At 39.7% G+C, this 26,307-nt stretch overlaps 1 protein-coding gene across 2 annotated transcripts in view; it reads right to left on the reverse strand.

Annotated features, from left to right (window-relative positions):
* The window catches only part of Ctnna2 (catenin alpha 2), a 1,128,304-nt gene that overhangs the window by 907,206 nt on the left and 194,791 nt on the right, over window positions 1-26,307 (reverse strand). For both annotated transcript variants that reach the window (XM_051154752.1, XM_051154753.1), the window contains exon 3: window positions 7,902-8,097. In XM_051154752.1, coding sequence (XP_051010709.1) covers window positions 7,902-8,097 — 196 coding nt within the window. The remainder of the gene's footprint in view (window positions 1-7,901; window positions 8,098-26,307) is intronic.

Consider the following 26,307-nt stretch of genomic DNA (forward strand, 5'->3'; position numbering starts at 1 on the left):
AGACTTAGCATTGATCACCTGTGCCTCTGGCTAATAGGATCTATCACTATCTATGTGCACGTAATGCAGAATCAGGAACTTAGTCCATCTGTTCAAAAGTAATTTGTACAGAGGCATCAATAGTGGAGACTAAAATATTGATGTCTGAGTCATACTTTAGGAATCATATTTCTCTGGCAGGATGTAGATAGACATTAGGGTTTTAAAAGCTTCTCAGATGATTTTGACATTAATCAAAGGTAGAGACATGCTTTCAGTCCAGAAAAATCATAGTGGTAAAAATTCTACATGTTTTAAGCTTTCTAAGCATAGAACTTCAATGTAGAATGTGTTCGTAACAGCCTCTGTGTTTCCTGTTTTGAGAAGTTTTGCTGTGTGTGCTTCATATGTATACACCCATTCTTTTGTAACATGCTAGGTCTACGTACAACCCCCACCATCTCTGAGGCCTTTAAAGACAATGAGTACTCAGAAGGACCACTGGCTATGAACTTGATGCTTCAATAGGCTACCTGCGGGGACTCAGGTTTGTTGGTTAATAGGCAGGAGATGAGGTCTTTAGGCTGTTAATAGTTACTGCAATAGGGAAAGCAATTTTGTTCAGTGGTGTGGCCATTACTAAGTTGCCTATGCTTCTATAAATAACTCCCCTCACTCATTCTTCTGTAAGCAACTACATCTGAACTTATTGGCTCACCAAAAAGAAAAAAGAAATCAGGCAGGAGTACAATGTCTAAAGATACAGATAAAGTCAACAAATCAGAACTTACAAATCTACTATGTAGAACTTTAACAAAATTACTATGGTATGTAATTTTTTATATTCTTTCTTTTCTTGCCTTACATCTTTTATGTCTTCATTTCTTTTTTCATTCTTTAGTGTGTTTATTTGTGTGTGTATGTGCCTGTGTGTGAATGTGTGCATGTGCATGTGCATGCAATTTATGAGAGTTGATTCTCTCCTTCTACCATGTAAGTCTTGGTCCTAGTGGCCAGAGATTTTACCTGCTGAGTCATCTTACTTCATAGACTCCTTTAATAAAACTAATAAAACTCCTTTGATCTCTTTGAGTAAAAACAACCAGTCATTGTCTATACTTGAAAATTGGAGATGATGACTCTGAACATAGTTAGGTGATTTCATTTACAGCATCAAGCTATTTGTAACATTAGAATTTGAAATCTTCGTTACGCTTCTAAATATGAGCCCCTATCTTAGGCTTATATATTTGAATGCAAAAGTTGGTAGACCTCTTTGAGACAGATCAGAAGGTGTGGCCTTTTGGGAGGAGGTGTGTCACTAGGGTGGACTTTGAGGTTTCAGAAGCTGATGACATGCCTGGTGTCTCTCTAGCCTTCATGTGAAGACTGAGATGTGGGATTTCAGTTACCTGTCTAGCACCATGCTGGCCTGATACCATGCTTTCCCCACCATGATGGTCATAGACTCATCCTCTGGAACCCTGAAACCCAAATTAAACACTTTCTTTTATAATTTAAAATTTTGTTAATTTTCCTTGGTAACAGCATTGCCTCACCATCACTCACCATGTGTCTAAACCTCAAGCTTCAGCCTAGACAGAGGTGAAGCAATCATTATGACTATGCTGATGAAGTTCAGACTTGGCCTTGACAGCTTTGGCCCTTACTCAAGTGTTTTATTTAAGATAAAACATGCAGACAGTTGACAAAAGCACACACTTGGAAATCTTATCTTCATCCAAGAATGAGTCAGCAGAGCCCCAGAATTTGAATACAGGAATATACATTTTGAAAGTGTATTTTCGCTACATGCTTCTCATGTAAACATTAACATAGCCCTAAAGCACATATTTCCTGGAGAATATTCTAGAGGTAAATGATGGTTACCATGCATTCTGAGCACTTTTTAACACCACGCATGCAGCCTAGACTTAAGGAGCTAAGTTTTCAATTGATAATAAATAAATTTAAACAATACTAAATGTAATCATATTAAGATACAGTAACAACACATTATAAATGTGTAATTTTGTGTATGAATTTACCAGATTAAATAAAACCGCAAGGTTCTGTGAGCTACGAGTTGACAAAATCAAATGACTCTATTTCAGAAATCTAAAAATGGACATGTAAAACACCTAGAATCTCTTTATCCTGGAAAAAAGTGACAATGTTTTGAAGATGTTATTTGAATATGCACAAACAAAGCTGACAAATGAAGCTGAGTTAAATCACTTGCCTAGTGTGGGCAGAAGCTTGGACTCAATGTCAACAAGTAAGGGAATAGAATAGTAGCATAAAGTATAGTCAGAGGCTGGGAAGATAGCTTAGTATTTAAAGTTCTTATAATAAAATTGTGAGGACTATAGTTCAGATTCCAGAAACCCATGTAAATTTTGAATTGGCGTAGTAACCTGCCTGTGATTGCAACCTTAAGAACTGGAGACAAAGGTTCCATTGTGTAAGCAAGACTTTCTATACTGGCATGATCCAAGTGCTTTTTGTTTGTTTTTTATTAAACAAAATAGAATGAAACAGAAAGTGAGAAAGAAAGGGAGGAGAAGAAGAAATAGCATGAGTGAGAGAAAAATGGAAGTGAAGGAAGAGAATGGGGAAAGCTAGGCAGAAGCATTTTCTATGCAATAATGAAGTTGTTCAATTTCTTCCCATCTGTGCACTATTAAATAAATAAGCCATGCAAGGACAGTGAAGAAAATTATTACCTCCAATTGTAAATGGTCACATATTTTAATCTTCTATGTGAATAAAGATATATTTCTATGATGGAAGGGCTGATAATGCATTTTATATTAAATAACTCAGTAACCTTGCCCTCCTCCACACCTCTTCCTCATACGTTCCTTTCTTCTTATCACTCTGAAAGTCAGCTAGGATCCAGCTTGTGCATAAAGGCCAAATAAAGAGCCAATGTGAAAACAGACCGGAGCAGATGGGCTATAGAAATCACATAGTGAAGAAAGAGCTGGGTTCTCATGGGGGAGGGGAAAAAGGAGACAAGAAGATCTGCAGGCACAGAAGTGACACTGGAGCTTGAGGACTCCATTGCCTGGGAAGAATCACACCTCTGACAACTAGGAAGCACCTCAAATATAAGGGAGACACTCAAAAGCAAGGACACTAAGAGGGGAGTTTTAATGACGTTTTTCAGTAATTTAGTTGTCATTTTGCATGTCACAGTAAGGTGCATTTGAATCTGACACTGTTCTGAGAAAGGAACATGTGGCCATGGTGCTTCATACAGGCTATCCCTCAGCATCAGTTCTGTAACAGGGAATGGATGACACAGAGTAATGCTCAAATATCCTCAGAAATGCAACCACTGTCTTAAATTATAGTCTATTATTCTCATGCCACAGGAGAAATCTAACCAACTGACAATTCTACTGGATCTATGATAGACCATTTTGCATAAGCCTCATGGCAAGTTCTAAAGACTGCAACTATCTTAGAAGAATAAATGAAGGGAAACCTAAGGGATTGAGGCAGAAGTAAACAAGAAAATTTATTACACAAGGAGATGGATGCTTAAAGAGGGAGAAACCAACCAAAAATTGTGGGAAAGAATAAGCCTTGTCACACGTGGGAGCAGCCTTGGCGGGCTTTACCCTTGGGGCACCCCATGAATACCTTGTGACAGACTGAGTGGATCCATCCTGGGTCTGGAATTCAGGAAGCAGACCTAGGAACCCCACCTGGACTATTGTCTTTCTAATTGACCCTCACGGAGACGGTCCTTCCCACGTGACTCAGGGAGTTGGGGAAGAGAGAACAACAAAGTCAGCTGGGCCAAAGAGGGCGGGGAGAGCAGCGGACCAGCTGGACCAGCACATGGGCCAGAGAGACACCTAAGGACCCATTCCGTGGACCGGCTACCGGAAGGTTCACTCTTTTGTCCCTTTAACCTCTTTCCTTCTTGTATAAGCTAGTTGGGTTGTATAATAAAGTTTTATTGTAAAGAAACAGATCTAACATCAAAAATCTCTCTACTATAAGTATGCTCAGTATGTTGAGAACGTTGGGGGTTCCATAGGTATAAACATTTGTCAAAGTAAGCACATCTCATTTTTTTTTACATGTGCACATTAGTATACATAAGAAAACAGCAGCAAAAACTAATTATCTGGGGCACAGATGCATGAAAGCAAGCAGGTGTCTAACTTCAGGAAAAATACCAACTTTCAAGTGCATTTCAAAACTTGGAGGTGCTCATAATCCCATGACATGTATAACACTTGTGCTCTGCTCACATAAGATGGACTATGGAGCATTAAACATGTCCAGTTGAAGCAACAATTTGAATCAGTGTCCTATAAATGAAGTTATCTTTTATGAGCAAAAGAGTAGAATAATGGCATAAAGTATAGTCAGAGGCTGGAAAGATAGCTTATTGTTTAAAGCTCTTGCCACAAAATTGTAAGGACTAGAGTTCTGATCTCCAGAAACCAATTTAAAATTTGGGTTGGTATGGTAGCCTGCCTATAATTGTAACATTAGGAATTGGAGACAAGGATTTCGCATAGTAAGATGGTAAGAAGGACTTTCATTATTGGCATAATCCAAGGGTTTTAAAAAACGATTAATTTATGTATTTATTCACTTTACATCCCAGTCATAGCCCCCTCCCTCCTCTCTTTCTAGTCCCACTCTCCTCTCCATCTTCTTCTCCCCTATTTCTCAGAATAGAGGAGCCCTCCCTACTCACCCTCCCCAGCTTATCAAATCACATCAGGACTGAGTTTGTACTCTTGACTTATGGCCTGGCAAGGCAGTCCCTTCAGGGGGAAGTGATCCAAAAGCAGACAACAGAGTCCACACTAGAGAGAGCCTCTGCTCCCCTTACTAGTTGATCCACATGAAGCCTGAGCTTCCCATCAGCTACATCTATAGAGAGGGCCTAGGTCCAGTCCATTCATGGTCATTGGTTGGTGTTTCAGACTCCACAGGCCCCGCTGGGCACTGGTTACTTTGCTCTGTTGGTCTTCTTCTGGATCTCTTGTCACCTCTAGGTCCTTTTATTCTCTCCCCACCCACACACACTTTTCAACTAGACTCCCTGTGCTTCATCCAATGTTTGACTATGGGTCTCAGCATCTGTTTCAAACAGCTGCTGGGTGAAACCTCTCAAAGGACAACTCTGATAGGCTCCTGTATGCCAAGCATAGCTGAATATCCTTAATAGTGTCAGGGGATGGCTCTCTTCTGTGGGGTGAAACTTGTGTTAGTTGGACAGTACCTCAATCTCTATTTTACCTGTTCTATCTTTATCCCTGCATGTCTTGTAGACAGGGTAAGTTTTGGATGAAATTTTTTTTTGTGGATGGGTTAGTGTTCTCTCTCCATTAAGAGTCTCTTTTAGTTAGAGGGTATTCTCATCAGCCTCCATGGACCCTCCTACTAGGATTCTCAGCCATAGTTCCCCTCATAGTGTACCAGAGACATACTCTGATGTAGGTCTCCAGCTTGTCACAGAGATGCCCCCACCCACAGTTCTTTTTTCTCTGCAGGCCTTCTGTTCTTCCATCTCAGCTCTTCCCAGGTCAGATTCAGACCCTTGTTTCTTTCCCTCTTCTACCTTGTTCCCTCTTTTCAACCACTACTTCTGTCTATTTCCCCTTCCTAGTGAGATTTAAGTATCCTCCCTTGGCCAAGTTTGATTGAGAGATTTTGTCTCAATGTATAGGTGGAAAATTAATAGAGAATGATTCCCCACATCAATCCTGTGTCCACATACAATGACAACAAGTGTATGTGTTCCCACATATATGCAAAATAAAGTATAAACATATCATACACACAAGACATGAAGAAAATAAATGTGTTTGCATGAAGGGAAGGTTTTAAATTTAAGATAATGAACATTCATCTATGAACCACAAAAGACAGTCAGATTGAATAAAGAGTATAAACAGACCATTCATTCATTCAACAATTACCTAATAAAACATTTCTTTAGATATTAAAAATTAGTGTTCAGTAAATAGTTTGGTCTATGCTTTAATTTATTGAAAAATGTGGTCAGGAAGAATGTCATTTCTATTTTGATACAGTTCAGGACACCTTGCCTAGGGAATGGTGCTGCGTCCAGAAGCCTTAGTCTTTACCCTTCCATTAACTTAGTTAAGACAGTGCCCTACAGTAAATGCTAATTTTCTGTCTGCAAGCATAGCAGAGTATCACTTGTAGTGACAGGGGCTGGTTCTCTCCCATGGAAAGAGTCTCTTCTTGGGGCAGTCATTGATTTGCCTTGCCCTCATTCTCAGCTCTGTCTTAATGCCTACACTTCTTGTAGTCAAGACAAATGTTGGGTCAAAGGCTAACTGTCTTCTGAAAGGTTTCATCCAGTAGCTGAAGAAAACAGATACAGAAACCCCACAGTCAAACAACAAACCAAGCTTAGTTCTAATGGGACTTAATATGCTGGGATGGGTTTGTAGAAAAGTGGGGGCAGGAGTTTTGCAGAAGAGTGGGAGAAAGGATAGAGGGAGCTGGAGGAGTCAAGGACACCACCAGAAGACATACAGAGTAATCTACCCTGCTCCCATGGGGGCACACAGATGCTAAACCAACAACCAAAGAACATGGAAGTACTGAACCTAGATCCCCTACTCATATGTAGCAGATGTGCAGCTTGGTCACCATGCGGATCTCTTAACAAAGTAGGGGCTATCTCTAACTCTGTTGCCTGCCTCTGGATCCCTTCTCCTAGCTGCTATACCTTGTCAGGCCTTGGCGGAAGGGGATCCACTTAGTCCTGCTGCAAATTGACCTGCCAAAGTGGATTGGTATCCCTTGGGGACCTCCTCTTCTCTGAGCAGAAGGAGAGGGGGGATGGGGAAAGTGGCCATGAGAGTGGGACTGGGAAGAGAGGAGGGAGTGGGCTGAGATCAGGCTGTAAAGTGATTAAATAAAAAGCATAATATATACAAAATAAAGCCTATAAAAAAGTTCTGGAGATAAAAGAAAGAAAGAGAAAAAAAGCAATCCCATACAGAGTGCCTAATGTATGCAATTTCTCATTTACTCTCTTTTCCTAGGTGATTTTAAGTTGTGTCCAAGTGCTAATTAAAGCTAATCATCATATATACATATGTTTATTTATTTTTGTATACTATGATAGTAATTTTGTTCACAAGAACAAAATAGGGAAATCCACCCAAAAGTAGTCTGTGGAGATGATATATTTAGCCATAGAAAGCTAAATAAGCAAGTCAGAAACAGACATCATGGGGAATCACACTTTGTAAAAAATGAAGAGTTGTCAAACAGACGAAGAGTGATTCAGAGACGTGGGGGGGTGGTGGTAAATGGATAGTTGAAAAAATGCATATTTACTATTTATTCTAAGATGAAAAAGGTCTGGCAATGTTTCTCAAGGATATGCACAAACTCACCAACACTAAACTGCAAATGAACCCTAAAAATGATCAGATGTTATTTTCTTGTTACATGCAATTTATTGCAAATAAAAAGGTTCAAAATGCCAAATAAACAGTATGTTTATGAGATAAATGTGTTAGAAAAGCTGTGGACTGAAAAGATAATTCGAGGACCACATGGAGCATTTGCTCTACATGGTTTGCCATCCTCCCATCCCATCCTCCTCAGAGTCCTGCATCTTCAGCCATCTTATAAGGATGGAGTTTACAAATCTATCCCATGGCGTGAGTTTGACAGTGAAGTTTTTTTTTTTCATCTACCAAGCTAGGAATAGGAAGATTTCTAAGTAATAGCAATAGTGGGTGTTTGCAAACATGCCCACATTTCGACAGAAAAATACTTACACAACCAATCCCAGCAGACAGTGAAAACATGTTCAGAGAGCACAAGGCAAACTGTTCCCTTGGTTCTAGAGAACAGTGTCCTGCTTACACAGCACCAGGACAAAGCATTCCACTGACCTTGCTTCCGCACATCCTCTACAGCAGCCACCAGCTCTTCTTTGAGGTCTTGACTCTCCTTAGCGATCTGCTCACCCTTCTCCAGGAAGTTCTGAGTAGCTTGTTCTACAGATGCTGCAAGCACATGGGCTTTCTTTGACCTCCCTTTCTTTTTACCAGATGGACCTTTGTTGCTTGTGTTGACAAGCGTCGTCACCTGAAAGACAAAGGAAAAACTATAAAACTATCGGTAGAACTTTCTAGAGATGGGATGTTGGCTCATAATTTCTAAATATCCAGGAAGGCCAGGAAGAGGGGGTCAGATCCTCTAGAGCTGCAGTTCTGAGCTTCCCAATCTTAGTGATGAGCACTGAACAAAGGGCCTCTTCATGAACACAGCTCCAGCACTCCTTCCTTTCTAAACATTATAACTTGAACATATATCTCAATTGCCAATTTTCTTTTACCACTATATAAAGAAACACTTAATTTGTTAATAAAGCTTTTAATATTGTACAGACAACCTGTTAACTGCCATAGACACCAGAACTTTTATTCTGTATTAGATTGAAATCTGAAGGTGGGGAATACGGTCAGGTGTTCAATAATATAGAAATAACTCCTGCTCTTCTTGTTTGCTGTTGAATAAGGATCTAAGCAGTTTCACGAGAAGAAGAGTTTTGCGGTTTGTTTTTGTTTACATGTATCATGCTATACTGTTCTTTAGGTTGCTGAGGAAGATAGTCCAAAGAAAAGTTATATCAAATGGTAGATTTCTGATGATTACTCCACATCTTAGAGCAGGCAAAGCCATTCATCAATGTTATGACTAATGTTCATGCCTTTTTAGAGCCATCGGTAACACCAAAGGAAACAAAGCTTTAAATCAACATGTACTTTGACAGTTTGTAAAGGTTGGACCAGCACTTCAAAAGTGGCCAATTCATTGTGGGGAACTATTATCTTGAGCTCTCCTTTGATTAAATAGACACAGTAAGTGATATAAACTTAGGGGCATTTCAGTGTGGATATTAGAGAAAAAGTAGCACACACAAAAATCTAATATCATGAAAATCAGAATGTCAACAAATGGCGGTTTTAAGGTAAAATGCACAGGCAATGAGGAACACATTCCACTCTTTGCAGTCCCAGCCCCATGGCACACTCTTCAGAATAAAGAAAACTTGTCACAGGCATTACTTTTCTGAGGTGCACAACTGTTTTTTTTGTTTGTTTGTTAGTTTGTTTTTGTAATGATATAACACAACAGCATGCTTTTCATCTAGGAAGATCATGGCTCTACAACAATCCAGCATTCCCTGTTCCCACCTCGGAACAACATACACACAGCACAAGCAAGCAAAAACAACCACCTGAAAAACCTCAGCTTGGGCTTTTCCCCAGAGGAAGTGTTTGCTATTTTCATTTTGTTGTAATGATTCACATCATATATGTAGTTCTTTGAAGATCTGTATGTTGTTATTCTTTTCAAATTAGCAAAACAATAGAATGGGTATGGAAATGCTAATTTTAGGTAGACTCATAGTTTTTTAAAAAAACTGGGAGCTGATCATGATTATACAAAAATAGCTGGTTATCTACATATCAGTTCCATCGTTCATAATGGCAAACAAATGTCAACTCTTCAGCTATCTCAGAGACTGCGTTACCGTATTAAGCATAATTGAGATGATGCTCATAATAGCAAGGCTGTCTTAGTTTCCTCTAGTATTGCTGTCATAAAACACCTTCACCAAAACATCTTAAGGAGGAAGAAGGCCAGGTTTTCAGAGAAGTCAAAGCAGCTTGAACTTAAAGTAGCTAGTTCCACTCCATTCATAATACTGAGCAGAGGGCAGTGAGTGCTCTGGCTCAGCGCAAGTTCTCTACTTGTATACAACCCAGGACCTCCTGCCAACGGCTTGTTGCTTCCCACATTGAATGGAGTCCTCCCTCGAATCAAGATACCCAACCCTGCAGACATGCCCAGGAGAAAACATAAGCCAAATAATCCACAGATACAGACTATATTCCCTGATGTAAATAGATTGTAACAATCATGATAAGGGCAGAACAAATATTTGTTTGAATGGACAAAAATAAACATGGGACATGATTTGGAAGTTCCTAAAAATGTAATTATTTATAAGCAAAACAATTTAATTTTCTTTTAGTAAAAGGTCATATTTACTCACTAGTAAACAAGAAGGGAGGGGAATAAAGAGAGGAGATAGAAAATAATATATATGCATAAAAGCATGTATGTCTTCATCAGTAATTACAAAGGAACAATCACCCACATTTTTAGCCATCACCTGTCGTGTTATTGGAGGGCCAAGTTAATCAATTAGGTAAACCACATAAAGAAGTGGCATAAAGTATTAGAAAAGAAGAGATTAAACATCTCATTAATCTGAAGGTAAGTGCCTATTGCTGAACACTTCACATATACTTCAGATCTGGGAGTTGGAGGAATCAATCTGGACCTGGGCAGGAAGCCTCCTCACTGAGTACCAGAGTCAGCATACAAGTTAATGAGGGAGAAAAGTAGTCCACAGACCTATGCTGCTGTAATACCTCTGAACCACAGCAATATATAACTAATATAATCCCTAAGTGCATGTTTAGTACTTGCCCTTACACCTAGAAGTAAGTGTAGTTCTCCCCTCTTATCAAAGAAACCTTTTGCAGCACACACACAGACCATTAAAGAAAACAACAAGTCAAAATACAGAAATGATTGACTGTCCAACTCCAACTGACACACCCACAACACAATCCCTATACCTAAAGCTCAGGAAAAAACCCACAAACGAGCAGGTGGAAAGATTGCAAGACCCAGAAGACCAGAACATCAGTTGTGAGAGTGCCTCATCTGTACATGATATGGAAGGTACACACATGGACTCTTAACACTATGGCTACATAAAGAAAACCTACCTATTGGAGACATCTCAATGTGCATGAGATAATTACCACAAGGTTAAACCCTTGATGAGGACCCTCAGGCAATTAATGACTACTGAGGGAGAATTGTTTTCTTCAAGTCTAGGTCCCTAATTGGTTATTCAATACCAAGTCATCAGTACTAAAAATATATACATAGGGGCAACACTAAATCAACTCAGCAGGTTACCCAGTGTGTGTGTATGTGTGTGTGTGTGTGTGTGTGTGTGTGTGTAAAAGTAATGATTAAAGAAAAATTGAGAGAGATATGGGGGAGAAGGTAGGGCCTGGGGAAGGTTGTAATACAGTGTATATATATATATATATACATATTTAAAATTCTCAAAAATGTGAAAAAAGTTAAAAATAAAAATAATTTGAATATATAGAAGAACAGAGATTGAATTTTATTTTATATAATTAATAATAAAAATAATTTTTAAAAACTAAGAATATAGCAGTAACCTATAACTATGAGATGAGTAACTAATACATCTGATGCACTCGAGGGGTTTTCAATTTTAAGTCTGTATTAGCAGATATGTTGCCAATGCAATATTTTTATTATTACATGGAGAAAATGCTAGCATTATGTAAAGAACATTTAAGATAACTTGAATAATTGATTATCTACCCCACTTCTGGGAGGACTCAATACATGTTTTCCCCAGAATGGACTACATGTAGACATTCTCTCTCTCTCTGTCTCTCCCTCTCTCTCTCTCCATATATATATGGTATTGGGTATATGATACATTTAGACACTGAACTGTACAGTAACAGTAACATTTCTTCCCAGGGGATCCAGTGGAGAACTCATGGTAAAGACTATGCATGCCCCACTCCAAACAAGAAGTTTCAAATCAACACCCTAAATTTTGATCCTGGACACACTGTCTATTTCTCTTTACTGAATTGCAAATGTCTGTGCATGCTGAGAGAATAAAAACAGGAAAAAGCAGAGCCACAACAAGAGACATAAAGTGTCAAAGCTGACTGATGACACATAAGAACTGTCCTGGGATTTTTCCCAGGCAGTGTAAGATGAGTCTTAAAATACATTTAACCTATAAAAGCTATAAGAGAAATCTGACTTTTATGTCTTCTCAAATATTAATAATTTCTTTATGATATATGGAACATTTCTAGTATTTTATTACTATTTATTCATGGCACGCACAAAATATGGTTTTATTGTGATCTTTTTTGTGGTAAGCACATTTTCAAATGTGCTCTTATCGACTTTGTGCGTGCCTCTCTTCTCAACGGAAGAATGCTACCACCAAGTGGTGTAGGAATCTCAGTGTGGACGCTGAGCTGTTACACCTGAGATGGTCTTCTCTTTAAAAATTATCATTTTCCTGCCCTGAGGATACAGGAGAAGGAGAACAGGCCCTGCCCTGAGAACCTGGGAACAAGTGAGCTGGCCCTGCCCTGAGGACACAGGAGCAGGAGAGCCAGCCCTGCCCTGAGGACAAGGGAGCAGGAGAGATGGCCCAGCCCTGAGGACAAGGGAGTGGGCCCTGATCCAGGGCTCTGAGTGAACTTCATTGCAACATCTACCTCATGTATGACCTGCTAAAACACATGAAGGGACCGGACCTGCAGATTCAAAGATTAAGAATCTCTTTGACCCTCTGGGTCCTTGAAACCTACAAGAAGAACATTATGATGGGCAAATCTGGGCTCAGGGGTCCTGCTCAAACTATGGCACCAACCAAGGACAATACATGCAGTACTCTTCGAACCCGTACACAGATCTAGCCAATGGACAGGACATTCTCCACAATTGAGTGGAAAGTGGTGTCTGACTTTTACACGAACTCTGGTGCCCCATATTTGACCACATCTGCTGGATGGGGAGGCCTGGTGGCATTCAGAGGAAGGATGGCAGGCTACCAAGAAGAGACTTGATACCCTATGAGCATATATAAGGGGAGGAGGTCCCCCTCAGTCACAGTCATAGGGGAGGAGAGTAAGGGGAAAAGGGAGGGAGGGAGGAATGGGAGGACACAAAAGGTGGGATAATAATTGAGATGTAATATGAATAAATTAATAAAATATATTTTAAAAAAGAATCTCTTTGACACACAGCAACAATGGGCTATCCAATGGCAGTCCCACTTAGGATCCGGTAACAATAGGGTAGGCCTCAAACCAGACCAATGACTAATAGTAATGAACATTTGAAAGTAAGTGGGAGGAAGGGAGGAACGGGAAGATACAAGGAGTGGGATAACAATTTAGATATAATCTGAATAAAATAATTACATAAAAATGTGGCATATTTAAAAAAAGAAAGTAAACATATGTGGACAAAAGGCTATACTGTGTGATACACTATAGCTTCTGTGACAAGATTTTTTTGTTTGTTTGTTTGCTTTATTTTAGTGAAGGGAGGAGAGGGATTTTGGTATATGGCGTGTAAATCATAGACATTCAACAAAAGTAAAAACAACAACAACAACAAAAACAGGATAATTTCTACAATGTTGCTGCTAAAATATTGGTACTTATCTAAAAATAGAACATTCTCCACAGTTGAGTGGAGAGTGGGGCCTGACTTTCTCATGTACTCTGGTGCCTCATATTTGACCATGTCCCCTGGAGAGGGAGACCTGGTGGCACTCAGAGGAAGGACAGCAGGTTACAAAGAAGAGACTTGATACCCTATGAGCATATACAGGGGGAGGTAATCCCCCTCAGGAACAGTCATAGGGGAAGGGAATAATGGGAAATGGGAGGGAGGGAGGGACGGGAGGATACAAGGGATGGGATAACCATTGAGATGTAACAAGAATAAATTAATAAAAAAAACAAAAACAAACAAACAAACAAACAAAAAAACCAACTCAATCTCATCTCATGATCACTACATTGAAATAACTATGGTTTGTTTTTATGCTGACTTGAAAAACTTTTCAAATTGTGGACACTACATGAGAGCCTGTTTCTCCCAGACTACAGTCCCTCACAGACTATCAGGCTAAAAATTGCAAAAACTGCAGCATGATAGTAAGTCTGTTCATAAACAAACACATGGAAACAAGTTTTAAAATGCAAACACCACCACAAACTGGACTGGGAACACTGAGCTGTAATGTCACTTTAACAGCATTTCTAGGCAGCATCGTTTGTTGAAATCAATTCTTATATGTGGGACTCTGTGCCATACACAGTCAGTGCTGATCACAGTGTCCTTCTGTGGCCCAAAGCTGGAATGTCTTTTTTCAGCAGTGCAGCAAATGTTTTGAAACAAGAATGTAAATGAGTAGGAAGGCATTTGTCTTTTTTTTTTTTTTTTTAAATCTTAACTTGTTTAGTCATCACCACCCATGACAGGAAACCCTTGCTGTCTAGAAAGTCTCTGAAATAATTAGGGAAAGACGCCACTCTATTCATGATTCACTGTTTTGAATTTACTAACTTTAAAGTAAAACAAAACCAGACTGTTCAAAGGAAGACTAGAGAGAAATCTGAAACCAGACTAAGCACAAAATATTTTCCAATCATCTCTAATTAAAGGACTCAGTTAAGCTGAGCTTGCCTTCTCCTAAAATTCTCCATGGGCCTGGGCTATAGCTCCATGTGTTCTGTAGAGTGCTTACAGACCAAGCTGAAGGATCTGGGATTCATCTCCAGGTTCCATGTAAAACCAAGGAACGAGACAAGCACCAGTAAAAGGAAGGGAACTACTGGGCCTTGGTAACCCACCTGCCTAACAGAATATGAGGGTTTGTCAGCCTCACCTGAAAAGGATATGTCTAATTAACAGACACTAGATAGTGGAATGTGCAGGTCTTTCTATTTGCACTACTACTATCCTCCCGGCAACCATGGAGGCCAGGTAGGAAAAATAAAAATGCAGAAGTTATCGAAGAGACTTAAGGGCTAAGTTTTTCCTAGGAGGAGTATAAGCCATGGAAGAGAAAAGCCCATGCGAATATTTTCCAATAAAAGGAAAATTTCTAATCTGTGATGATGTGTGAGATATTTTAATGAGCAACCTGGCACCATAGCTAGTATTAACCATATTTGTGTAGCATTTGTAGTTAACAAATATCATCTTGAATTTTTAAATCATTCTAATTAAATATATACACATAGTATACAAGGAATATAATGTTTTAATAAGGAAATGAATGGCTGCTAGGTAATTAATGTATCACATTCCGTATGTATGTAAGTAGATATGTGTAGAAAGAATTTGGTTATTTTATAGCATGCACTCCATACATACACATGTACATACCAACCTCATGTACAATGCATTTTGTTTATTTTGATGTTTTCTGTTATTATTTTAATATTTAGCTTTTAACCTTGGGTAAATCAAAGCTTTTAGGTTTGCTGGTACTATTTCCTTTTTCCCACATGAGACAATTTTAAATTTCAAGATTGCTCATAGACAGTAAGGGAAAACCATTTTTTTTATCATATTTTAATGACCTAGGTATAACTTGATTGCTATTGAACAGTGTTTCAAAAGGCAGGATACATTTAAACATCTACATCACAGAGACACCAATCACAAGTCTAAAGTCATTCAAGTCAGATGCAAGCTCTTTCTCAAGGCAAAGATCTTATTACAATTACAAAACTTCAAGGAAGAGGTTGAAAGTCTGAGTGACTGCTGGTCTTGAAGGGGCTGAAAGGTTGAGTGACTGCTGGTCTTGAAGAGTAATAGAGTTCACTTCTTAGACCCACATGGCCCTTAACAACTGCCTGTAATTCCAGCTGCAAGACCCTACAGCCAGGCCCAACACTGCTTAGCTTCCAAGATCAGACAAGACTGTACTGAATGTGGCCCAGGCCACAGACATGGGCAGCTTCGTCTCCATGTGGGTCTACTGGTAAGTGGAGTGGAGTCCTTATGTGACATGGACTCTGCTGACTGTTTTTTTGATTCCTTTCCCCTAACTGAGCTGCCTTGTCTAGTCAGTGGAAAAGGATGAACTTCTTCTTAATGGGACTTGATGTGATGGGATGGGTTTGTAGAAGGTGAGAGAAGGGGTTTTCCCTTTTCTGAGGAGGAGAGACGGAAAGGGAGAAGAGGATGGGAGGGTGGAAACAGGAGGAGAGGAGGGAGAGGATTGCTATCAGGATGTAAAATAAAAAGAAAAGAAAAAGAACTCTACAGCTGTTTTTTTTGTTGTTGTTGTTGTTGTTTTTTGTTTCTTGTTTTTTTGTTTTTTGTTTTTTTGCCTCCTTGGGCACCCCGCTTCCATATGGCATACAATGACAAACATAAACCTAAATAATTGAAAAAAATCTTTGTGGTTGGAGAGATGGCTGAGCAGCTAAAGGCCTTCATGCCCTTGCTAGGGTTTGACTCGGGTTCTCAGCACCTACACAATTACAACTGTCTGTAACTCCAGTTCTGGAGTATCCAGTGCCCTCCTCTGGGCTCTAAAGGCACTGAGTACATGGCAAATTTATTACATTTTAGTGTTTTTAATCAATATTATGTTTTTGAGATATCATCTCCCACAGCATTGACTGACACATTTATGCAATGCAGACATTATACACACAAAACTTCAAAATAAATATTTTTAAAAAATCAATCAAGAAGCCAGTTAATGTGCATTGTCATTTGTATGTCAAGTGTTATTCAATCGAGCGTAGTTTGCGGGCCTGATCTCCTGAATGGATTTATAGGGAAGTGTTGCATCCTCTAAGAGGCAGTGCCTAATGTGATGTCATCAGGCCTTTAGGGGTGTGTTCTTGTATGAATCAGTGATATCCCTGCACCTTCAATTTCTTCACTCTTCATTATTGCCTCTTGCAAATCTGGGCCATCAGGTGAATGACCCTGTTCAACCAGACATGTCCTAATCCATGCCACATAGTCCTGGGAGCAACTGATCATAGACAGAACCTGCCAATCTCTGAGTCACACTGAAGCATCTTTCTTCAGAAGTTTTGTCTCATATACTCACTGTAACAGAAGATTCATTAAGTAATATATCTTGTAAATGAAGACATTAACATCAATATTATTAAATGAATCTATAAAGATGACCAGAGTGGATCATGTAAAGCTACATGGTCTAACATGTTTATTATTTTTCTGTTTTTGCTACTATTGTTTGTTTATTTTGAGATACTGTCTCCTGAAGTGCAGGCTGGCCTCAAGGTCTCTATGTATCTAAAAAATGGCTTTAGACTCCTGGTCTGCCTGCCATCACCACCCATTAAATGCTGGGATTAAAGATATGCTTCAACACACTTGGATAAAACAAAAATATCCATTTAAATTTTTTCTAAAGAGCTTAAAACATCTTATTCTTTACTGTGATTTTTTTCTAACTACCTGAACTTTATCTTTGTCTGCCTCTTCAATTTGAGACAGAAAGATTACACTGGTAAATACTGCAAAACATCCTAATGCTAGAAAATCTCACTCAGTACCACCAACCCTGAACCCCTCACCACGAGTCAGATTTGCCACACACCAGACACTTGACAATGCTGCCAATTATGCATCTGTTATTTCTGACCACTCCAAAGACGGGGTTGGAAGGCTCTAGAAAAAGTGAGGCAAAGGGGCTCTGAAATGCCATCTTCTTAAACAATGTTTATTTAATATAATCACAAACTTTCAAATACACTGTGCTTGCCCAAGAATGAGCCCATCAACAATCAGACCAAGATGGTAGAGGAAGTCAGGAAGGCCTGCCTCTCATGGTTGAATTACTTCCTATAGATACAGTGAAAGCTGGAGTCACTGTCTTCACTGTGTTTGCATGGATATCCTTCATTGCACCAAATGGGTCATATGACACAAAGAAATGTTATGAGTTTGGAAAAGGAGCAGTGAGGAAAGATGGGATTTGGAGTTGGTAGGAGTGAAAGGGAGATAAGAGAGGGTGGGTGGAGAGAATGCACAAACTGCATTATGTGTGTGTGTGTGTGTGTATGAAAGTATCAAGGACTACATTAATAAAAAAAGGAAACCATTGCTCATATAACTAGTATTTTTAAATAGAAACTAAGTTTTATGCTGAAAAAATTTAAGTTGTCCCTTTCTTTTGAAATAACATGGTAAGCAAAAATTCCCTAACTAACTGAAAATATGTGTGACAAAGCAGTTGGGGGAATGTTCCTAAGCTTTCCTTGTCATGTACACCTGCCACATAGAGAACCCGAACACTAACCAGCAATTTCAGTACAGATAAAAGTAAACTTGAAGAATCAGAAAAGAAATTACTTAGAAACATATAAGTATATCATCAAAGTCTGATTAGAAAGATTCAGACCCTCAAGAATGGCAGCACTAAGGAGCAGGTCTAAGTCTTCACTGAGCCTATAGTGGCAACATGGATGAAAGGCATACGTTCTTACTTGTTCCATCCACAGTTATCTCATTTGTGATCCAGTGTTTATACCTATTACATTCATCCAGTGAAGGCAACTTCCAAAAGTAGCAGACTCCAGAACAAAGAACCATAGTGATGGGAGCTGGGGAGATGGCTCAGAGGTTATGAGCACTGTCTGCTCTTCCAAAGGTCCTGAGTTCAATTGCCAGCAACCACATGGTGGCTCACAACCATCTATAATGAGATCTGGTGCCCTCTTTCAGCACACAGACCTACATGCAGACAAAAACGCTGTATATAATAAATATATAAGAACCACAGTGATGAATGAAACAAAACTAGTTCTACTGTACTACATCATGCTCATCTTGAGTTAGTAATACTATTATTATTCAGTGTCTTAAGTGTGCTAAGTTAAATATCATCCGACAAACAAAAATATCATTTTGGCCGGGGGCTAGAGAGATGGCTGAGTGTTTAAGAACACTTGCTGGTTTCGCAGAGGTCTTTAGAGTGATTCCCAGTATCCACACAGGATGACTTAGTTGAGACTGCAGTTCCAGAGGAAATAACAGCACCCTCTTCTGGCCTCTATGTACAATTGCATACATACACAATTGGAAAAAAAAGCAAAAGCATAATCTTACCTGATAAGAGAAATGTACACATTTTCTCACTTCAGGAAAGGCATTACGCTTTCTCTGTGTGTATATTCTCTCTCTCTCCCTCCCTCTCTCTCTCTCTCTCTCTCTCTCTCTCTCTCTCTCTCTCTCTCTGTTCTGTCTCACTCCCCTTTCTCATACGTTCATAGGAACCTTGGCCTATAATTGTATGTCTCTGTGAGTGCCTGCATCTTAAATTTAGTTTTGTTATTTGACACATATCTTAAGTATATTTTTATAAAACCTTGATAACTATGATATACAGAGGTTAATTTCAGGTCATCTTTTAAAGATTCCAATGACTATGATTTTTATATTAATAAAATCAATAATAATACAGAAATTAAACATAAAATAAATATGTGCACAACACACACATAATCAATTACTATTTCTTGGCATAGAACACTGTTCTCATATAGAGTGTCTAGTACTAACAAGGCACAGGTCGACAGAATTAGACAAAACCTACTAAGAACTGCAAAGAATACATGTTTCCCTATCAGCACACAAAGAACCCCCTGCCCTCCCCCCGCCCCACACACACTGGATAGAAAAAAAATTCCCCAAATAACAATGTTTCAGTGATTGGTCATTTTCTCATCTGGAATCAAGCATATCATGTATAGTGACTAATAATGATACTTTGCCCATTTCTTAAAGGAATATAAACACTAAGCATTGTGCAGTTATTCTCAGTCCATTAAATGTGTGTGTTTGTGAATGAGGAATTGAAATTGCTGTCTCTATTTTTAAGATAAGGCCTTGAATCCACTGATAAATAACTTCATTTTTGGAGGATCAGTAAGGACAGACTAGATGTAATTTAGGAGCCATAATAAGGGGAGCAAGGTTGTGAAATGCTGTCGTATGGGCCTTGCACAGACAGTGTTGTCATGCTCTCACAGTAACTGTGGCTATATATACAATAAATAAATATACAAAGAATTGGGCCTATTAACATCCCACCACAGATCAGGGAAAAGCCCATTGCACTTTAACTACTGGCTAATACTGACACAATGTTGCTCTTTGCAAATCTACCTACTTACCCTAATATACCTGCCCCACTGGGTAAAAGTCCACCTCTATAGGAGTCATCCATAGAGCCTTATTCATGGATGAGTTTCCTTGGGTATCAAGAATGTCCTTATCAAGTATTTGGATTATGTAATGTATTAAAGTGTGTAACACCTTTGTATTAGCTTCTAGTAAATACTAAATAACTATGGCCTGTCAGCACCCATCATCATTCTTGGCCTTGGTGGTTGTATTTGATAGGTGTTGCCGAGGAAGAAAACAGGTAGGATGGGCAAAGGGGATTTATTAGACTGGCTTACACTAATGGGGCAAGATAGTCCAATGATATCTGAGTGCTGGACGTTCTTGTAGTTGTTCAACACACAAGGCTGGAAGTCTGAGCAAACCCAGCCTGGCACTGAAAGCCTAGAGGATTCCTGAAGAGCTGATGATCTCCAGTGCAAATTGGAAGGCCAAGATACTGGACTCTGATATCAGAGAAAGAAGCTGGCAGCAGCAAAGGAATAGATGGATGCACACACTGGCATGCCTGGAGTCCCAGGAGCCAAATTTGGCACTGCTGTATTTGTTTTAAAGGCAGCGTCTATGTGAGTCTAGTTTGAGACATTGGAGCTGGAGTCATTTGTTGCCCTTCTCACCCATCAGAGCTTTGCCAGATTGTGGGGAGGAGCAGTCACTGTTTTCAGCTTTGCACCTTCTCAGGCAGCCGCGGGTTCCAATGTGCTTTTCAAAACCCATGGTATACAGATAGTTCTGTCTAAACTCAGTGCTTCCAACCAAGAACGGAAGAATTGAAAGGGACTTGTAGAGAAGAGGGCATTAATAGGGATGAGTGGGAGACGAGAAGCAGGGTGGAGAGGTGGGGGGAATAATTAGAATGCAGTTTATACATGAATGGAACTGCCAAAGAAAGTTGGATTATTTTGGTTTTGTTTTATTTTGTTTTGTTTTAAATTCACATTAGAGGCTACAGGGCCTTTCAAAGAACAATAATTGAACATTTAATTTATCTGGCATATGTCCTTTATCACCTAAAGCAATAGTAAGTGAAGGTTTGTCTGAAATAAAAATACAATCGTTCTTATGGCTAGCTAACTGGTGTGTCTGCAGAATTTCCCCCAGAGTGTGCATGGCATACCCCCACTTTAAGAGAGCTCCTAGTTTTTCAAAGAGATAATTACATAATCTGCTGACATTTTCTGGATTTGATATGTACGTGTGTATTATTGTTCTCCCATTAAACTGCAAACTGCTGGTGAAATGCCAGCAGCACGAGTAAAGACCAGGTTGACATTTCCGGTGGGTCATCCTCACGGACAGCACACCCACCTTCCACTTGAACGCGCCACCTCGGTGTGCAGCCACGCTCCCTAGCATCACTTCTCTGGGGGATCTGGGGGAATTGTTGATGAAAGAACAGCTAAATGAGCAGGATGCAATTATACTTGTCAAGATTATTCTTGTGAACCTTTATTTGGACATTTCGGAAGAAAGGGAGCCAGCTAATTTTCTAACTAAGGATATAATTTCTCTTTAAAACCATTAGTGCATGGAAATCGTAGACTGGGTCCTGGATGATTAGGATTGAAGTATTCATCACTCCTGGGTGAAGTGACAGTACATGGGAGCAGTGCGAGGGAGGGAAGAAATGAAAAGCTTTGGAGCCTGCTTTCCTGTGTGTGTGTATGGCTGTGTGCTTGCATGTATTCCTATGTGCATGCATAAGTCTACATATCTGTATGTCTCTGCATGTGTAATGTGTTCATGTGTGCATGTATGTGTATGTGTGGATATGTCCTGCCTGATGTATGTGGAGACTGCCAACCACTAGGTACCTCCATAATTGCTCTCCACTTTATTTGTTTATTTATAGACAGGGTTTCTCATAGAATCCAGAGCTGACACATCCATTCAGATGGACTGGCTGATAATAACCATTGGGGCTCCTCCTGTCTCTGTCCCCTCAGAGCTGAGAAAACAGCCATACACCAACATACCTGGATTGATCTGTTGGTCTGTCAGTCTGCCTGCTTGCCTCTCTGTCACTGTATCTGTCTGTCTCTCTGTGTGTCTCTCTCTGTCTCTCTCTGTCTCTGTCTCTCTCTCTGTCTCTCTGTCTCTCTATGTCTCTCTCTGTCTCTGTCTCTCTCTCTGTCTCTCTGTCTCTCTATGTCTCTCTGTCTCTCTCTCTCTCTCTAATTCTCAAAAAACTGTATACCTATACACATTGTATCTTGATCACATTCACCCCCAGATCCTCATTTCTACTTTCCCAGGTCCCCCTAATAAGTATCCCTCCAACTTTCATGTCCTGCCTATTTAAATCTCTGAATTAGTTGGGGTTGTCTGCATGAATGTGGGCAACCTTATAGCAGTCATACATACAAACATAAAAGAGTACCAAAGAGCTGGAATTAATGTCTGCATCACGTATAGGTCTTGTTTGGGTAAGTATGAATTCACCATGAGTGCAGGAACCAGGACTTGTCTAGGATATAGTATTTCGTAGCACTACTTTCCAATCCTCATGTCTTCAGTTCTTCCCAACTCCTCTGCATTGTTTCTCAAGCCTTGTAGGATGGGTTGATAAGGATGTTTCATTTAGGGGCAAGCACTCAGCACTTACTTATTCTAAGCCTTTTGACCAGTTCTGTATTTCTCCATCTGCTCCTGTGCACTGCAAACAGAAGCTTCTCTGACCATGGGTCAGGACAGTGGTAAGCAGCAGGTATAACCATAAATATTCAAAAGACGGTTTAACTGCATGTATGTTATACAAAACGACAATAGTCGGTGTTCCCTCCAAGGCCTATCACCTGCCCAGCCAAGTCTCTGGACCAGGTTTATAGTACCAAGCATGATAATTCTTTTTTGAAACAGGCCTTGAATCCTATCATAAAACAGTTGGCTAGCCCACAGTCTTGCCACTGGTACACCTGTGGGTACATCTTTCATGACAAATTAGTGCTGTAGCATTCCATGGTCCACTGCTTTTCTCCATCAGTAGCCTGCATTCCATCTCTGAGCAGTAGGAAATCTAGCCAGCACATCTGAGCCTGTAGGTGGGGGTGGTCCTCAGCTATCTCCCCAGCTTCTGAAGCCTGCCACTTTCTTATGTGGGAGGGAAAAGATTGAGTCTGATATTCACTTTTCTATTTTGAAATGCTAATGGCGTTGAATTCACAGGGAGGTTTTTAATTTTAAATACAACACTTTATCTGAAGTACTTTAGCTATGAAACAAAAGTGGCATCAATCGTAATATGAATACATAACCAAAAACCATATAGGACAGTGTCCTGACACATAAGGAAATGTCTGGTAATATTTGAATGTGAGTATCAACTATCCATGTGTTTGCTGGATGTTACTGATATCAATCAAACTCTTGGTGTTTCTTTCTTTCTTTTTTCAGCTATAAAATCAAAAGAATCCTCAAGATCTATGCTCTTGTTTTCTGGAGGGTGTTAATGGTGTTGTCAGTGTGTCCGCAGATTGGTTACCTGATCATTGCTTCAGTGTTACATTTTATCATCAATGGATCCAAGAAGATCCTGGCTTTTTCTGTGGATTCTGCCCATTTGCTAAAGGGTCAAGGCCTTCTTGGCTGATCCATCTGTATTTCTGGCTACTGCCTCTGTGTCTGCCACCACCACAGCTGTTCCTGTCACTACTGCACCCAGCAAAGATGACTCCAAAGATGAGTTGGAGGACTCAGATGAGAAAATGAGATTTGGTCTCTTTGTCTAACCCCTCAAAGCAATCAATTCAGTCAGCTTAATTTGAGAAACATGGAAACAAAGTCTTACTTCTTTTAAAAAGAAAGAAAAAAACCTTCACAATTCACATGTATTTCCTTTTCATTTCCTATACAGAATTCAGTAAAAAAGTTCCATAACTTTTCAAATAAAATACTTTCATTCTGAAGTTATATTTTTAGCAGTGTGCTAGTGATTTCAAGAGTGAGGAGTTTGCCAAGATAGGAAATCTTAGGCAGGTGTTTAATTGGACTAATTACGCAACATGTAGTCACTTCCGGTTTCCTATGAGCTCTTTGTGGATGCAGATAAGCAACACAACTGATTGCCTAATTAGACAATTTAAAACTGACTTGTTTTTTTTATATCCAAGATTTTTTTAAGCTCACAATTACAAGGATTCTATGAGAAACCCTGTCTATAAACCCTGTCTAAAAAGTCCTATATTTCGTTCTTGTTCTAATCAGTGTTTTATACATTAGTAAATCAACCAATCTGCCTCTATTACTACAGTATAGAGAGTTATAAATGCCTATTTGTGGCTACCCATAATATAGATATAGATCTATAATATATATTTATATATATTTTATAATGTAATTCACCAGAAGTTGATCTTACTGTTTTCTAATCAAAAGAGCTGGAATCACCTAATGTCAAACACTAAACGTGTTCTTTAAATATAAACAACTACAAAAAAGTTATTCTTGGAAACCTACAAAACACTCGGAAACTTTTATGTGAACCATACATGTGTCAGTAAAAATTTTTCTCTGCTAGAAACGCAAAAATTGCGTGTGTACACTCTTCCTAAGGTTCTAAAGACAAACTGAGGTAGGATTCCACCGAAATTTAATCCGAGGCGCCAATGACTTCATGAGGCATACTTACAGGGGAATGGGTGAGGGCATACAGGCAGGACTGTGAGTGGCCTAAAAGATGCTCTGAACCAGCATGGATGATGACATCTCCATGGCCACATAGATAGGGCCCCTTCCTTTAGGGCTTTCTTGCCTATGTGTCCAAGCTCCACCCTGGTAGCCCTATGTAACTAGGGCAGAACTGCATATAAATGGTCGAGGCTAGATACGTGCGCCGAGGTCCAGTGATACTCCTTGTCCCTTCTTCAGTGAAGGAACGTCAAAGTCAACCATCCCAGCTGTGATGGTCCTTTGCAAACCACATAGTTGATCTGATGAAGATGGAGCCAGTTTGACTTAGGGGATGGTCTCAGAGGATAGGACAGCATGCAACATGGCCCTCCTATACGGAGGAGGTACAAACGAATGTATCAGATGAGAGAGGTAATTGTACTCGCATGTACTTCTATGCAAGAGCATCTATTCATTCAGTGGCGTTCACTAATTCTTCATGGACACACATCTCAGGCATGATGAAAGAGCTGTGTTAAATGTGTGGGGAATAGATATTGTAATGGAAAGATTGCAAAAGCCATTATGATGAGAAAAGTGAACAATTCAAAGCAGTGAGTTGACAGACTAACAATGAGTGCTGAGCCTGCTCTATCTACCTGTCCCACTAATGGTTCTAGAAAAGCAACAAATTAAAATAAAAGAGAGAACAGACTTCTCCAGGGATGTACACAGCATCAAACCATGACACAAACTGTAGGATTCCCTTCGTGTAATCTTTTTTGCTAAGATGTAATGTCTATTAAAATATGAACATGGAAGCAAGGACAAAACTCTGGCCTAAGTGAGGAGACACTTAACAACAGACTCAGAAAGCCACTTGGACAGTGAAGCTGGTGCTCCCACAGACGTTTCTGCACCAAGACATTCCTGCTTGGGTTTCACAAGACCAAAATTAGTAATATCCCATGGCCAGGCTTGGGATAGCAGCTGAGGCAATCCAAACTGTTAAGTATTGTCCAGCCTAGCCAGCTATGGGACAAAGCAAGCTGTCGATCAGAAGCAGTATGTATGCAGTTGCTGAAGGACTCAGAGACAAGATTCAGGAATCTTCTGACCCAGTAAGAAGAAAACATAAACAGGAACAAAGCACAGATTTGGGTCCAAGGTCCCTAAGTCTTAGTCAAAACTTCAACACTCTGAGAGTCAGAAGACATGAGCTGAAAGCTTAGTTCTAAAAGTCAAATCAATGTAGTAAGAGCCAGCACTACTAAAACATATGTGAAGGCATCTACGGTGGCCAGAGAACATGGTGACTGAGCATCAGGACTTAATTTGAGAACAGTAAGCTGAAAATCTGTCTCCAGAATGCTTACTCCTCCTTGTATCTCTGATGGGGAAGCCCAGATATGATTTCAGCCTTGAATTAGACCTGCTACAATCAAACCTAGACTTCAGAAAACCAGAGCCATACCCACGTACAGCTCATAAGCAGCTAGCCACTTGCTGATGGCTGTGTTACTGGGAGCTCATTTGACAGGGAACGTTCATGTATATTTGGATCACAATGTCAAAACAGGAAGAGAGTACGATGTTAACATCCTGACAGTGTCTCACTGGTTTTCACTCTGGATAGTGATACTGATGTCAGTGGGAGGGAGGCAACTGACATACAGAAGTGACTTTCAATAAACAAAGCAAGGGAAAACCTCAAGACAACGCAAAGCCTGTGAAGTTTTCCCAAGAAAGCCCTACATTAAATCCACTCATTTTTTTAAAAGACTTCTTTCTCCCCATGTTTAGCAGAGTTAGGAAATGTAAGAGCAA

This window comes from Acomys russatus, chromosome 13 (assembly GCF_903995435.1).
Source record: "Acomys russatus chromosome 13, mAcoRus1.1, whole genome shotgun sequence".
Lineage (NCBI taxonomy): Eukaryota > Metazoa > Chordata > Mammalia > Rodentia > Muridae > Acomys > Acomys russatus.